Raw genomic sequence first — 16,836 nt, 5'->3', positions numbered from 1 at the left:
CTTAAAGAGTTAGGAGATACCCTTCAAGATCCATCAGCTGCGGGGGCTCAGGCTAAGATTGCCTCCCAGCTGGCGACTCTAAATTCTGTAGTAAACTCCTCCATGCGGCTCATTTCTTATGCAGCCGATGGAGCGAGTAGAGCTGCAGGCACAGGTGTGGCTTTGAGGAGACATGCTTGGATGCGGTTATGCAACTTTGCGGAACCCTTCAGGGCATCTTTCACCAACACCCCCTTTGATGGTTCTGCTCTGTTTGGACCACAGGTGAAGGATACCCTTACCAGGTGTGAGCGGGAAGGCAAGACTCTCTCTGCCGTTAGAGTCCATTTTTCCACTCCTTCTAGACCGTATCCCAAGGGTCAGAAGAGTGGGAAGATGTGGTTCCGGAAGTCCCAGGGAGCCGTGCCTGAAACACGTGGAGAGAACAACAATAGACGCCGCCCTAGGGGCAGAGGGGGTCCGCAAAATCAGGGCAAAGAGAATCCTTCTCTGACAAGCATCCCTGAAGTGCTGCCCAACTGTCCACCTTCAGAGGCAGTCTGGGGAAGATTATCGCTGGACCCAAAAGCCTGGCAAAGTATAACACAAGACAAATGGGAACTTTCTATCATATCCGAAGGCTACAAAATCCCCTTCTTTCACACTCCACTCTTTTCCAACAAATCCCTTCCAGATGTTCCACCCAATCTAAGGGATCAAGCAGTTCAAGAAATTTCAAAACTGCTAAGAAAAAGAGCCATCCAGTCAGTCCCAGCAGACCAACAAGGATCCAGAATTTACTCAAGGTTCTTTTTGGTACCAAAAAAGACAGGGGACTGGAGACCCATTCTGGATCTCAGCAGACTAAACAGGTCTGTGCAAAGAATGAAGTTCCAGATGGTCACGCTACAGTCCATTTTACCCTTTCTGGGTCAGGATCTAAATCTCAAAATGCACGCACTCGAGGCCCTTCTCAGTATGGAGAACATTGATGTCTGTGCTGTAACTGAAACCTGGTTCAAGGCTCCTGAGAGCACCCCGGCACTATTAGGTTTTGCCTCATATCATGCGTTCCGGCCCCAAAACCCGGACCACACCACAAAAGGAGGGGGTGTATCCATATTCATAAAGGATACCCACACCTCCAGGTTGGTGGCAACGCATAAGCTTCGAAACCATCCAGGTGCAACTAACCATAGGCAAAACTGCTCTACAAATTGTAGCATGCTACAGGCCACCCTCTCAAACTCAGGAACCCCACACAGCCTTCCTGAAGACACTGGAGGGTATAAATGTATCTCCAAACACCATCATATTGGGTGACTTCAACTACCCGAATATAGACTGGGAACATTACTCAAGCCCTAACTTTCTAGCCCAACGGTTCCTGGAGTTCATAAATTCAAATGCCATGGAACAGCTAGTCACTGTTCCCACAAGAGGAGAAAATATACTAGATCTCATTGTCACAAACATGGGGACAAAATGCTCCACACGAAGTATATCCCTCATTGGTGAGATCTGATCATAAACTAATCTCACTGGAAATCCACATCCCGCCCCCACCCCAAACAAAAAGACCATAGTGAAGAACTTCTCTAAAGCAAACTTCACACTACTCAAGACTGGTGTGGTATCCTTCAAGGCCCCTGAGCCAGAGGAAACCACAACCCAAGCTGCGGAAGCCCTTACAAATGCCTTCTATGAACACCTCCAGGACTGCATGGATCAGGCAATCCCAAATAAAACCAAGACTCTTTCCACAAAGGGCAAACGTCCAGTCTGGTGGACCCCAGCCATTAACAAACTTTACAATAAGAGGAGAAAGCTATTACATGATAGAACAAAATCCATAAAAGGGAAGTCACCCCTGATCATTATTAGTAAAAAATACGAGCACTCATAAAATCAACTAAGGCCAATTTTGAGAGAAAAATTGCCATGGATTCAAAGGAAAATCATAAGGCCTTTTTCAGCTATGTTAGGAACCTGGGTGGAAACTCCCAGATATGCTCAGAATTAGTCCAAAATGATACAAAAATCACTGAACCCACAGACATTGCCAACATACTGGCAGACAGGTTCAGTGCAAACTTCACCCTCTCCCCTAAAGGAGAGATAACTATCCCAGCCGAGTGTAGCCTCCCGAACATCTCAAATGCGCAGGTGAAAGCTGCTCTCTAAAGCTAAAAACACAGCATCAATGGGACCGGATGGTGTCCCCGGCTGTGTGCTACACGAGCTAAATGAGGAATTAAACCCGCACATAAGGCAGCTGTTTAATCTCAGCCTTACCACAGGATACGTGCCCAAGGAGTGGCGTGACGGCAACTGTGGTCCCACTCCACAAAGGCGCCTCACGGACCCTGGTAATTACCCCATAAGCTTAACAAGTCTAGTCTGCAAAGCTATGGAGAGGATCATAATGGAGCTCATAAACAAAGATATAGGGGACTTGCAGACATTGGACCCGACCCAGTTTGGCTTTGTCAAGGGAAGATCATGCCTTTTGAACTTGGTCGACTTCTTCAAACAGTCACCAAGGCCATTGATGAGGAAAGGCAGTCCATACAGCCTACCTTGACCTTGCAAAGGCTTTACACAATACCCCACTCGGTATTGTAGAAAAACTTACCAGCTTAAATGTAAACCCATATGTCACAAGATGGGTTGCAAACTGGCTTAAGGACAGAACCCACAGGGTTAGAGTTGCTGGCGCTGTGTCAGACTCCAAGCCGGTCACAAGTGGTGTCCCACAGGGCTCGGTCCTTGGCCCCCTATTGTTTGGCATCTACTTCTCAGAAGTACAGGCCAACATGGGAGGACTTTGGCTGACAAAGTTTGCAGACGACTGCAAACTGGGCGCCATAGTGGAAAGTGCATCGGACATGGATATCCTTCAGAAGGGACTCACGGAAACAGATAATTGGTGCCAGAGCCATGGCCTGAAGTTAAACGCCAAAAAATGTATAGTCATACCCTTTGGGAAAAACAAGGTAACCCCAAGCTACCATATAGGTGGCAATCCACTAAGCACAGAAGAGGTTATCAGGGATCTGGGGACCCAGGTTGACAGTGGCCTTTCTTTTGACACTCACATTGCTAAAGTGGTTAGAAAGACCTTCTACATTGCCCACCTGATCATGAAGGGATTCACATCCAGATCTAGTGAGGTCATTGTTCCACTGTACTCTTCACTTATCAGACCAATGATCGAGTACAATGCCCCATTCGGGATGTATCTCACCCGACATCTGCAGCAATTGGAGAGACCCCAAAAGTTCCTCACCAAAAGGATAAAGGGACTCCAAAATCTGTCATATGCTGCCAGATTGAAGAAACTCCAGCTCTATTCAGTCGCATACCGTCTGCTCAGAGGTGACATGTGCCTGACATACAAGGCCATGTCCAACCCGAATTAATGGACATGCTCCACCTCAAAAATCCAAATCCAACAAAACCACTAGAGCAAGCGACTTAAACCTTAGCACGGCTATAAATAGGACGTGCTGGAGGGATAGATTTATCACTCAGAGACTCCCTATGCTGTGGAATAAAATCCCGGTCCATGTGAGGCAGAGCACCTCGCTGACTCTGTTCAAGAGAAATCTAGACCTGTGGATGGGAGATCGTAGGTTTACCCCGGGAATCATATCTGTGTCACTGCTGGACAGAGGCACAACAAACTAATGGGCACAGTATTTTTTCATATAAGGGGTGGCGTAAGCCACAAAAATTTGGGCTAGGCTTATAAATGCCTTAGGGCAGATAGCCTAGTATAAACCTATGAACCTATGAACCTAAGGACAATTGGATGTGCTCCATAGAGCTTCAGGATGCGTACTACCATATCAAAATGGACAGGCGCTCCAGAAGATTCCTCAGCTTCCGGCTGGGAGCCAGTCATTATCATTTCAGAGCTCTGCCCTTTGGTCTCACCACAGCCCCCAGGGTGTTCACCAAATGTTTGGCAGTAGTTACCCCTCACCTGAGACGGCAAGGATTCCAGGTGTTTCCATATCTAGATGACTGGCTCCTTACTGCTACACCAGACATCGCCTGCTGCGAGCCAGAGACTACACCATTCAAACTTGCTCCAAACTAGGTATCACAATAAATTTCGAAAAGTCTGCATTGTCGCCTTGTCAATCTATTACCTTTATAGGCGCAAACTTAAATACAAAGGACATGTCAGCGAGACTTCCATTAGACAGAGTGTTAGACATTCACCGACATGTGCAGGTCTTATTAGGATGCAAAACAATTCAGGCCAGATTCGTCCTAAAAACCTTGGGTCTCATGGCAGTGGCCATCATTCTAGTCCCCCTTGCTCGTTTTCATATGAGGATTCTTCAGTGGATGCTGTTCACCCAATGGTCCTTCCAGCAACTTCCAATGTCTCACATGATAATGATCACACAGACATACAAAAACCAACTTGCTTGGTGGATGATTAACCCATCATTACACCAGGGCAGACCATTCGTTCTTCCTCCTCCAGTAGCTGCGGTGACCATGGACGCCTCCCTGATCGGGTTGGGGGGGGCATTTTCAGGGCAGAACAGTCCAAGGTACCTGGCAGCCTCACGAGTACCATCTGCATATCAATGTCTTGGAGATGAGAGCCATGCTTCTAGCATTGCAAGCTCTTCAGGACACTCTTCCCACCGGGACCATTGCAATTCAAACAGACAATATGTCATTGGTATGGTACATCAACAAGCAGGGCGGAAACAAGTCATACCCCTTATGTCGAGAAGCACTCAGGCTTTGGCAGTGGGCGATCTCTTCCCAACGGTTTCTGATAGCAACACACATCCCTGGGAAGTCCAACATTATAGTGGACAGGCTGAGCAGAGCAATTCTCATGCCTCACGAGTGGTCTCTCAATCAGACTGTGGCGGACAAAATCTTCCGCAAATGGGGTCAGCCTTGCTGCGACCTTTTTGCCACCCCCTTCAACAGCAAGTGCAACAATTTTTTCTCTCTCCTCCCTCTTCCGCAAATGGGGTCAGCCTTGCTGCGACCTTTTTGCCACCCCCTTCAACAGCAAGTGCAACAATTTTTTCTCTCTCCTCCCTCTTCCCGGACACTTCACCAGAGACGCTCTAGTTCACGATTGGCCTCAGGGACTTCTTTATGCATTCCCTCCATTTCCCCTGATTCCCAAACTAATTCAGAAAGCTACCACATTGGGATGCAAGATGATCCTCATTGCCCCTTACTGGCCTCAACAAATTTGGTTCCCTTTCCTGCATCATCACCTTCTGGAGCAGCCGTGGACCCTGGACCCAATTCTAGACCTCCTGATTCATCAGTCGGGTGGGCTGCACCAATCTCTTCATTCTCTCCAGCTCACTCCTTGGTTTCTCCACTTCCGACATTAGCCAGGCTTCCCAACATCTCCCATTCGGTGCGTGAAATAATCTTATCCTCGCATAAGTCCACAACTAGAAAAACTTATGCTAGTAAGTGGAAATGTTTTTCCTTATGGACAGAGACCAGGAATATAGACCCCTTTTCAGACCCTGTGTACCATATTTTAGAATTTCTAGCATAACTTTTTCAAACTGGATCCTCTTCTGTCACGATTAGAGTTCAGCTAGCTGCATTTTCAAATTTTCATACGGGCCTATCTGATTCAAGCATCATGTCCCATAAGCTTTGTAAAGCCTTTCTTAAAGGGACCACTCTACTCAGGCCCCCAGTAAGAGATCCCCCGCCTCCGTGGGATCTGAATTTGATTTTAGCTTCCCTAATACTACCCCCCTTTGAACCGGCAGCTTCTTGCTCCTTGAAGTTTCTTTCTTGGAAAACCCTTCTTCTGGTTGCAGTTATGTCAGCTAGAAGAGTTTCTGAACTTCAGGCTCTTTGTGCTCGTCCTCCTTACCTAGTTTTTCACAATGATAGAGTTTCTCTTCGGACTAACCCTTCCTTTCTTCCAAAGGTTACTTCTGATTACAATTTGAATCAGTCCATTGAACTACCTGTGTTCTTTCCAAATTATTCCAACAAGGCAGAATACAAGTTACATCAGTTGGACGTTCATAGGCAATTACGCTTTTACCTGCATAGAACCAAGTGAATCAGAAAATCAGACCAGTTGTTCCTGTCCTACACTGAGGGAAAACAAGGCATACCAGTGTCAAAAGTCACCTTATCTAGGTGGTTGACTTTTCTACTATTACTTTTATATATCAGTTGAGAAAAAAAGAACTCCCTGCTAAACCCAAAGGTCACTCCACCAGAGCTCTAGCTACTTCTGTGGCTTTTCAGGCCAAATTGCCAATGGAAACTATTTGTGTGGCAGCTACATGGGCTAATCCACATACCTTCATTTCGCATTATAAACTGGATGTGGCCTCCAGAAGCAGAGCTGATTTTGGTTCCACTGTTCTGAAGAGTCTGTTCCGATGAGCCACCCAGGATTGAGGTGCTAGGGACGCTGTCCCAACCAGCAAGAATGAAGGTGAGATAAGACAATTTAACATTAAGAAGTTATGTACCTACCATAACGTTTCATGTTAGTTGTCTTCTTCTCGCCTTCTTTCTTACATCCCACCCTCCATCCCCCTATCCTAGTAGACGAGAAGAATTCCTTATGTTTTTTTTTATCACTGGCTGAGTCTTCTCTGGCTACTACTACTCACTGTCAGTCTCTCCAGTAGGTTCAGGCACTGTGTTATTATTATGTCTGTAGTTAGGTTTGCCAAACGAGATCCGGGTATCTAGCGCCAGGCATCATGGGATATAGGGGTAGCCTCGAGCCAGTAAGCAGCTCTCGAGCTTTTGAAGATGGCTGAGTCGGAGCCGAGGATCGGCTCTGAACCCAACCAGCAAGAAAGAAGGCGAGAAGAAGACAACTAACATAGAACGTTATGGTAGGTACATAACTTCCTATTCTCATAGCTCCGGACTGGCCCAGACAGCATTTGTATCCACTACTTCGCAGTCTCAACCAATTTCTTCCTCTGAAGCCACATCTTTTGGTTCAGGAAGAGGAAATCATTCTGCATCCTCATCTTCAGACCCTCCATTTGGCAGCATGGCTCATTATATGACTCCTTATCTTCTTCCCTTTCCCAGCAGGTGGTTGATGTGCTGAGAGAGGCCAGGAGGCCTAGCACTAGGAAGTCCTACGCTGGCAAATAAAAAAGGTTCTCTCATTGGATGCAGACTAGAGGGGAATATTATTCTCATCCTACCTTTCCTCTCATCCTGGAATACCTGGCTGACTTGCTTCAGAGTGGTCTTTCTTTTTCTTCTATCAAGATCCATGCTTCAGCCATTTCTGCTCATTGTTCTTTTGAGCAACCCATTTTCTCTCATCTCCTGATGAAAATGTTTCTCAGAGGTGCTTGCAGCTTAAAGCCTCCCAGAGGGGCACCTACTCCAGCCTGGTATCTTAATTTTGTTCTAGAGAAACTCACTCTTCCTCCTTTTGATACAGCTGCCACTGCAGATTTAAAGTTTCTCTCATGGAAGACTGCCTTCTTCTTGGCTATTACTTCAGCAAGGAGGGTTTTGGAGTTGCAAGCCTTGATGGCTGTGGAGCCCTTTCTTATTTTCCATGCAGATAGGGTCTCCCTGAGAACCAACCCTTCCTTTATGCCTAAGGTGGTTTCTAGCCTGACTCTTAATCAGTCCATACACCTTCCTACCTTCTTTTCTAATCCTCGAAATAGAGATGAAAGGATCCTACATTCTCTTGATGTGCACAGACAGCTCAGGTTTAACCTGGACAGGACTAAAGATTTGGAAAACAGCACAGTTATTGGTCAGTTTTGCCCCTGGAGCCCAAGGCAAGGCTATTTCTAAGCAAACCATTTCTAAATGGATTGCACATTGCATTACATACCCTTCCTCTCATCCTGGAATACCTGGCTGACTTGCTTCACAGTGGTCCATTCATGGCAAGGCTCTTCCTCAAGGGGTTAGGACCCATTCAGCTAGAGCAGCATCCACTTCTGCAGCCTTTTTAAGGGGTGTCCCTACTAAAGACATTTTGGAGGCTGCCACTTGGTCTTCTGTTCACACTTTCACAAAACATTATAATTTGCCTCTGTTTTCCAGAGCTAGGGTAGGGTTTGCCACTGCTGTGTTGCAGGGCATTATTTCTAACCATTGATTCTGTTGGTTCCTCCTCCCTTTTCTCTGGGCTTTGGTAATCAACCCATTAGTTAGGACTGCAACAGTGAATCATGATGAACATAGTACAGTTGTGTACACTTACCATAAATGTAGATGTTCGAGTGTATTCACTGTTGCAGTCCTGGTTTCCCTCCCTCTTTCCCCCTTCTTTGGTCCACTCCTTTTCTCTTTTCCTGAGGTACAGGCTAATTTTGATATTATTTGCCAAAATTGTTTTTTGGTTTAAGCCTTATTTTCGGGTCTGTGTTACTTAATCGACCTTTCCGAATGTCGAATACTGGTAGTTCGAAAGGGAAAGTTCGAAAAATAGCAATGTCGAAGCCGCGGAAATTGAAATTATTTTATAGGGAAAGAATTTCATTGGCTGTTTCCACGGCTTCAACATGTTCTCTACTGTGGTGCGAAAGTTACGGATCGGGTTCAGCTAAGTGGGCGAATGTGATGGATGTTAGGTTTAGGGTGTGAGTAAGGTAAGTGTGCAAAAGTGACGGACTTTAGGGTTAAGGCACGGGTAAGGTAAGAGTGTGATAGTGACGGACTTTAGGGTTAGGGCGCGGGTAAGGTAAGTGTGCAATAGTGTCAGACTTTAGGGTTAGGGCACAGGTAAGGTAAGTGTGCGATAGTGACAGACTTTAGGGTGCGGGTAAGGTAAGTGTGCGATAGTGACGGACTTTAGGGTTAGGGTGCGGGTAAGGTAAGTGTGCAATAGTGACGGACCTTAGGGTTAGGTTTTGGGTTAATGTTAGTGCATAGATAGTTGTGTATGTAAGGTGTAGTGTAGGTTTATTAGGTTTTTGGTGTGCCTGTGTTGTGTCTATTTTTCGGAACAGAGAATTATTTCCCTGGGAAAAAATTAGCTGTTCTGAAGTTTCGATGTTGTCATATTTCGAACTCCCAAGTCTGAACATATGGTGTTCGAAATTTTGGAAGTTTGATTATATGACGTGGACCCTTATTTTCTGGGGGCTCCTGACTGTTATGGCAAGAAAGCCTGAGGAAGTGACGTTGGCTGCTTCCTTTTGTATTGGACGCCCTGATGTCCTTTAGAACTGACAGCAACCAACATCATTTTTACTTACCTTTGGTATTCTGGCCGACCGAGGGCTACCTGGAGCTGGATAACCCATTAGTTAAGACTGCAACAGTGAATACACTCGAACATCCACATTTATGGTAAGTGTACACAACTGTACTTTCTCTCTGCCCCCCCCCCCCCCCCCCCCCGCCGAGGCAGAATCACTGAGGGCTGCTGTGTCCTATAATTGGCCCCATGACTGCTTTATGCCATTCCCCCATTCCTTTGATTCCAAAGTTTTTACACAAGGCACTGGCTGTGGTTTCCTTTCCTCTTGCCTCATCTAGTACACATTCCTTGGGTGCTGGGCTCTGTTCCAGATCTATTCTCTCACCCATCGAGAGGTTTCACCTGAACATTAATTCTCTCAAATTGAAGGCATGATTTTTCCTATTGCAGTGATGGCTGGATTATTCAGGTTTTCATCCTTGGTTGTTCATATTCTAACTTCTTCCAGAAAACCTTCTACACACAAGATTTACAAATGTAAATGGAAAAAGATTTTCCATCTGGGCAGTTGAGAATAATCTTGATCCTTTTCCAGCCCACCTTCCAGTGGTCTTGGAATGTTTGGTAGATCTTTTTTGGAATGAAGCCAGCTGTTCCACTGTCAAAGTACATTTTGCAGGGCATATATTGTCTTTTAACATTGGAGAGAATCACATTCCTACTTTGTAAAACCTCCATCCACTTAGAGACCCTTTTCCTCCTTGGAATAGTACTATGTTACTGCAAGCCTGAACTAGTCCTTCTTTTAAAGCGGCTGACAAAGCTCATTTAACATCTTTGTCAAGAAAGCCCTTTTCTTAGTTGCTGGTACTTCTGCTAGGAAACTTTCTGAGCTCCATGCCTTGTCTGCAATACCCCCACACCTGTTTTTTCACACGGAGTGAGTCTTGATAACCAATCTTTCCTTTCTTCCAAAGGTGACTTGTGAATCCTCTGTCAACCAGTACCTTGGAAAAATTGGAAAAGAAATATCCACAGTGACAGTCTCCCATCATGTACCTGTTCCCCCAAAAGCTCATTCTACTAGATTAGTCATTTCATCAATGGCATTCTTTTCCAGAGTACTTGTTGATGTTTGTACAGCTGCCACCTGGTCCAAGGTTCACACCTTCATTTCACATCATAAATTGGACATATCCAGATCAAGAGCCTCTTTCAGTTTGACAGTGCTGTGGAATATCCTTCCACAAGACCAACCAAGTGTTACAGTAGCTGGGGACTCTGTCCCATACATTGAGAAATGGCCGGAAATGACAATATTAGATACACAAGTTATGTACTAACCATAGCAGTAAACAAATACAAATAAATAAAAATAAATAATTGTGTTGCCTATTTCTGTGCTTCTTCAGTTCCCCACCCAGCTTCCCATTTCTGTGTGCTGTGTAGCATTTGATCTGATGTTGTCTGTTTTCATTTTATCCTCACATATGGGTTCAGATCCGATCCCTCGGATCCAACTCGGCCTTTACAATAGCTCGTGGCAACCAAAAAAACTCTCAAGCTCCTTACCCTACCCATAATGTCCTTTCCCGATCACCTCAGATCTTGCTTGCCACTTTGCTAACATGTGGACCTTTCAGATAGCTCTCGAGCGGTTAAGTGAAATTCATATTTTTTGCTAAGCTGTATTAAACTAAACAAGCTTAACTTACAAACCTTTTTTGATTAGTTATTTCCTTTTTGCACTGTACCCTACCATAGTTGTACTTTTCCCTTCTGCTCTTTCTCCATTATATCTGTAATTCTATTACCGGATATATATTTTTTTTTTGTTAAAAAAAAAATTGTTCTTGTTTTACCTTTGTCTTTTGTCTGGCTGTTGGTGGTTATGGTGGATAAATCGAATAAGCCAGCTGGCTTGAAGAAGTGTTCAAAGTATGGACACAAAATCCCCTTGAATGGCTAACACAATCTTTGTGTATTGCCGGGTTCATTTCACTTACAGGAAGATTGTGAAATATGCAAAGCGTTCAACCACCAGGCCCTCGTTGAACGTAAAAACAAACTGATCCTTTTTGCTTTCCTCCTTTGGGGAGGCCATTTCTGGCTCAGACAAAAAACTCAAAAAGGAAGACTCACTAAATCTGGGCAGTCAAGCCCAGCTTCCTCCCTGTCCTCCAGAAGCTCGACGAGGGAAGGAAAAGACCTTCCTCTGCTACGAAGATACCAATGGAACTGTCTCCTAAAGTGGCTAAGCCATTGGATCCTAAATCTTTTTTGGATCCGACAACTTCCAGAACTCCCCCACATCGGATGCAACCTCTTCAGTCCGAAGCCACCATCCATGTCGTCACCTTGCTCAACTAAAAGTCTCACTGAAGGTGAGGTGAAGAGGTTTGCCAAGAATATCTTCTGGGTGCAAGGTATTACAAGGGCCCCATTGGCTTCTATCCTTAAGGGTCAGGAGTTTCAAATTTCATCATCCCCTCTTCATATTCCAACACTGACTTCCTTTGAAGTTTCTGAGCCTTCGGATCCTGTCCCTCTGGTATTGTCTGTGTCCGAGCCAAGGACAGGGACCTTTCTTTCCTTAGTTTAGACCTCTGCTGTGAGTTCCTTGGCACAGTCGGAGCCAGGGAGCTCTCAAAGTTGTGGTGGCCTGGCTGGGTCTGAGATAGTAGGTTTGACTACAAAGTATTTGTAGCTGTCCCTCTGTCTTGGAGCCTTGGCTCAGATTAGCCCAGCCCCAGCTTCAGTCTCGGGAGCACTGTCATCTGGGTTTAAGGGAGCCAGGATCTAAGGGCATGATCTATCGGATCAGGGACCCCTCCTTTCTTGGGGGAAGTCAGCTTTCAAGGGTCTGGAGAAGGCCATGCCTGCAGCACAGACAGTATCTACCCCATCAGATCCGCAGCCTTCTGCCTTGCAGATCTTACATCCAGTTTCTGGACTAGACCTCCCCCAGGGACAGCAGGTCCAGAAGCCCCAAGCTACCCTCAAGGGTTCACCCTCCTCTTCTGATACCTCCCGGGAACACCCCATGGAGGAGGTTCCTTAGAAGAGGAAGTGTAAGAGGAAACATCTAGACTCCACGGAGGACTCCATTACCAAAGACACTGACCTCGATGAAAGTGAGGAATCCCCACGGTCACCTTCAGATGATGATTCCTTTGGGAACTTCCTAGAGATCTTGAAACAAAGAAGTGGCTGGAAGCCCAGCAATCCCTCATCGGAGGAGTCAGTGTACCTGGCGGCTTCTGGATCCTATCCATCTACCTCCTGGGTGACCCTGCCCACCGATGAGCTCATTGAGTTGATCTCTCAGTGGGCATGGGTGGCTCCAAATTTCATTGGGCCTACACTTCTGAGACAGAATAAAACAACACTGCAGGATAAAAAATTTGGTCAAAAGGTGTCCCAGTAGGATGCCATGGTTGTGGCAGCGGCCACGAAAAAAGAACTTGTAGAAGAGAAAGATTTCGGGTTGATGGATAGATGTGGGAAGTGTGACTTTTTTGCAGAGGCCTTTGCCTTGAGGTCCCTGAATTATCTTTCCCATTTTACCAGACTACAGAGGGATCTGATCAAGGAACCATCAGATACCCTGTCAGGAGATGTCTGAAGAGGTACAGGATTCATTCACCTCTCAGCTGGCCACGCCGCATGCTATTCCAGACTCCTCAATGAGGCTCATCTGACATGTAGCAGAAGTGGCAAGGAGAGCTGTGGGTTGAGGCATTTCTATGAGGAGGCATGCTATATGCACTTGTGCGACTTTGCTGAGCTATTTAAGTATTCGTTCCTTAATGCTCCATTTGATGGCGCTTCCCTATTTGGCCTAAAAGTCAGAGGTACCTTGTCTAAGTGTGAGAAGGACGAGAAGACCCTTTCTACTGTGGGCATTCATTTTTCCACTCCTCAGAGACCATACTCAAAAAATCAGAGAAGCAGTGGAAAGATGTGGTTCCGAAAATCACAAGGGTGTTTTCTTCATGCATGTGGAGAAAGTTCCCCAGGGAAAGAGGGGGAACAATGATGGAAGACGCTGCTCTCATGGCAGAGGAGCTCAGTATCATCAAGGGTCCAGAGATGCATTCTTTGGGAAACCCTTTCAGTGCTCCTGAAAGCAAGCCCGATTGGTCTTCTCTTACTTTGTGTACTAACCCATCCTTTCTGCCTAAGCTAGTTTCAGAGAACACCATCAGCCAGACCATTAATCTATTCATTTTCTTCCCAAACATCACCAATAAAGGTGAATATTTGTTACATTTGTTAGATGTTCAAAGAAAGTTATGTTTTTACCTTCATAGAGCAAAGGACATGAGAAAAGAAAGTCAATTATTTGCCTCCTTTTCAGAGACTAGCTTGAGCATCCTTTTCAGAGACTAGATTGGGCCTTCCAGTGACCAAAGTTACTTTAGCCAAATGGAGTACAAACCGCATGTCTTTTATTTACAGGAGACAAGGTTTAGAGCTGGAAAAAACAGTTCAAGCTCATTCCACTAGAGACATGCCCACCTCCTCAGTCTTTTAGTCCAGAGTGTCCATGAATGATATTTGTGCAGCGGCCACCTGGGCTACCCCTCATACCTTCATTACTCATTACAAATTGGATTTGGTTTGTAGGGGGTAGGGCCTCCTTTAGTTCAGTGGTTCTGAAGAATATCCTTCCATAAGGCCATCCAGGAAAATGGTAACTGGGGACTCTGTCCCATATGGGAGGATAAAATGAAAATTGACAACCTCCGGTAAAATAGTTATGTACTCACCATAGCATTCCATCTGTGTTGTCCATTTTCATTTTTTTCCTCCACAACTTGCCCCCATCCACCTTTCCCTTCCTTTTTTAGATGAGCTAGTTGACCTAAGTTTGACAATTGGCTAATCTTGAATGCCAGGAATGGTCTTTCCCTTGTGTAAGGTGTTTCTCTTATCTATTATTTTTCTATTTTTATCAGCAAACAAGATGTAAGGTGATTGGGAGAGAGGCATTATGGGTAGGGTAGGGAGCTTGAGAGCTTTTTGGTTGCAATGAGCTATTGCAATAGCCAAGTTGGATCTGAAACCGTATGCGAGGAAAAAATGAAAATGGACAACACAGATGGAATGTTATGGTGAGTACATAACTTTTTTTCTTGTGGTTCTTGGTTTTCTGTGCATGACTTAGCCTTGGTTTCTTATTAAGAACTGTTTGTTCAGCTGTTTTTTTTTCCTTACCTTTTTTTTCCTAGGTGTAAACTCAGTCTGAGGTATTTTAGTTAACACCAGGGATTATGGGTAAGGGGAGGAGCCTGAGCACCAGATCAAAAAGCTTGAAAGTGGCCAAAGTCAGATCAGACACTGATCCAACATCCATATGTTGAGGAGGGACAGAAGTAGACAACACAGCTCTATGTGCATTATTTAAGTTGGGGCAAACTTTTATGCAAACCCAAATGGAGCTATTTTTATATGAGGTAGCTCTATATATAATCCAAATACATTTGAACAATGAGATCAAAAACTGATGCTGAAAGAGTGAGCACTCTCTTTTTCTTTACAGTACTATGCAGAGTCTCATGGTGTGATTTATGTCATTGACTCGGTAGATGAAGAAAGACTGTCAGAATCCAAGCGGGCATTTGGTATGTATGCTTGCCATTTTGTGTTTCTCTATGGTGATTTACGTTTTTGTGTGTTTGTGCTGCAACAGTTACTGCTTTACTTAAATTCCTTTAAATTCCTTTTGCTGGCAGGGAACTTGGAAAACAGAGTAGGAGCATGCATACGAAGGTCAATACTTTGGGCTTGAACTGCATGACACCTTATGCACTTCCATATGAGTAGAGCTAGCGTCATCTGTTTGGCTAGCATTGTATAATATGTATTCTTTTGTGGTTAGCAAGTATGACAAACATGCTGGCATATCATAGCATGCTTTATTAAAGTTTAGTAGTCAAGCTTAATCATCCCTCTTCCAAGGTGGCTGCCTGTGAAAGTAATGCCTATGTCATAATACCTCTTCACTCCATAACTTTATTTGTTGTGACATATGAATAGCAGTTGTTTTGAATTGACTGTCCTCAACATGTTTTATATTTTACATGTACTGCAGAATTTTTTTAAATTTAATAATGTTTTCCTCTGAACCACCATAATAACTTGTTTTAAGTTATGCAGGTGTACTCTAAAATATACTTTTCCATTTAAAGTGTGCTTGCTGTTTGGTTTTGTCTAATTTATATACCCATTTATAATCAGTGCAGTACAGAATAATATTTTTACAAAACACCTGCAGCTGAAGTTTTCACTGAGTAATAATTTCTTACAATTCCCACATAAGGTAAAATTGAGTGGCCATAGCTTTCATCAGCATGACAGTTGTTAAAGGACCACTATGTATTTATTAATTTCTTTAAAATTTTTTTCTTCCCTATCGTTTGAATGCGGCACTGTGGAATAGTCACAGTGCTGCACTAAACCACAATTCTGACTCTTTCTTGTAGTGCCCATAGTTGCATCTCCGGTACTTTCAGCCATTTCTAAGCTGTTAACATTATCACGGAGCTGTACGGAGTGTATGGGTGCTGCAAGTGCTTGGTAATAATGCCCTTCATTTATTTTTCTTAGTTTCTGCATTGCTGTCCATGGACTGCCCATAAAAACACCCTACCATAGTCCTTTTGCCTGTAAATGCCCCTACCTTATTGCATATTCATTGCACATGCATCAAATTATTTGGTGCTGACCAATGAAAACACAGTGCTAACCATCTCTAGGAACTATTCGGTTCTTTCCAGTTGCAGAACATGCCTGTTTTCTTGAGGGATCAAAACTTCATATATTGGGGAGTCACTCGGTTCAGAGGAAGTTTATCATAGGTGTAGTATTAACAAAGTGGTTCTCTCGGGTTTTTTTTTTTTTTTTTTTTTTTTTTGTTAGTATGCAGGCTGCTTTGTATTCAAGTAATTTGTAATTCATTATTTTTAATTTATGGGCATATTAGTAGTTAAAAAGTTATAGATTTCAAGCCATGATCAGTCCAGAACTGCAATCCCGCCTCCTGTTATACCTCTGCCATAGCAACACTTGCTATTGAAGCCTCTGCACGAATGAGATGTGTGTGCGTTATTTTTAATACAAAAAATGGTTAGGATATTGTTTTAGTCTTTACTGCATCTTACCCATGTCTCTTCTGTGCTTAAAGATTGTGGACAAAGCCCAAAAGAGATACAGACGTCGATCATAGACATGTTTTAAATAAATAGAGCAACGTGTTTTGTACTAACATTGCATTTCTCTGAACAACAACAAAGTATGTTTGGCATTATTGGCACTACTATACTGAATTAATACAGTTATAATCATAAAATCAAATGTAAAAAAATGGGTTGTATAGTCCGAAAGCAGGAGCAACTCTTTGCTAAAACAGATACCAAGCACATTAGCCTTACACATATAATGAACGTAAGGCAAAAACGTTGAACAAAACCCTATAGACTTATCTAATGAAGTTTAAGTAAGATATAAGGCTAAAGTGCTCTGTATTTGTTTTAACAAAGAATTACCCTTGCTTATGCATGACACAATCCATTTTTGTTTGTTTTTGCTGCAATTTGAATCTAGTGATCAGCTGTACCACTACCAGGAACTACAGTTTCGGTTCCGGTAAGGTATGTGCATGGCATCATTTACTGCTG

At 44.1% G+C, this 16,836-nt stretch overlaps 1 protein-coding gene across 4 annotated transcripts in view; it reads left to right on the top strand.

The window, feature by feature from the left end:
- Positions 1 to 16,836, top strand: part of ARFRP1 (ADP ribosylation factor related protein 1) — a 1,146,156-nt gene that overhangs the window by 467,448 nt on the left and 661,872 nt on the right. For all 4 annotated transcript variants that reach the window (XM_044056958.1, XM_044056956.1, XM_044056955.1 and 1 more), the window contains exon 4: positions 14,700 to 14,781. In XM_044056958.1, coding sequence (XP_043912893.1) covers positions 14,700 to 14,781 — 82 coding nt within the window. The remainder of the gene's footprint in view (positions 1 to 14,699; positions 14,782 to 16,836) is intronic.

This window comes from Protopterus annectens, chromosome 14.part0 (assembly GCF_019279795.1).
Source record: "Protopterus annectens isolate FY-2018-M chromosome 14.part0, PAN1.0, whole genome shotgun sequence".
NCBI classification, from domain to species: Eukaryota; Metazoa; Chordata; order Ceratodontiformes; family Protopteridae; genus Protopterus; species Protopterus annectens.
This window is presented reverse-complemented; position numbering and strand designations above follow the sequence as displayed.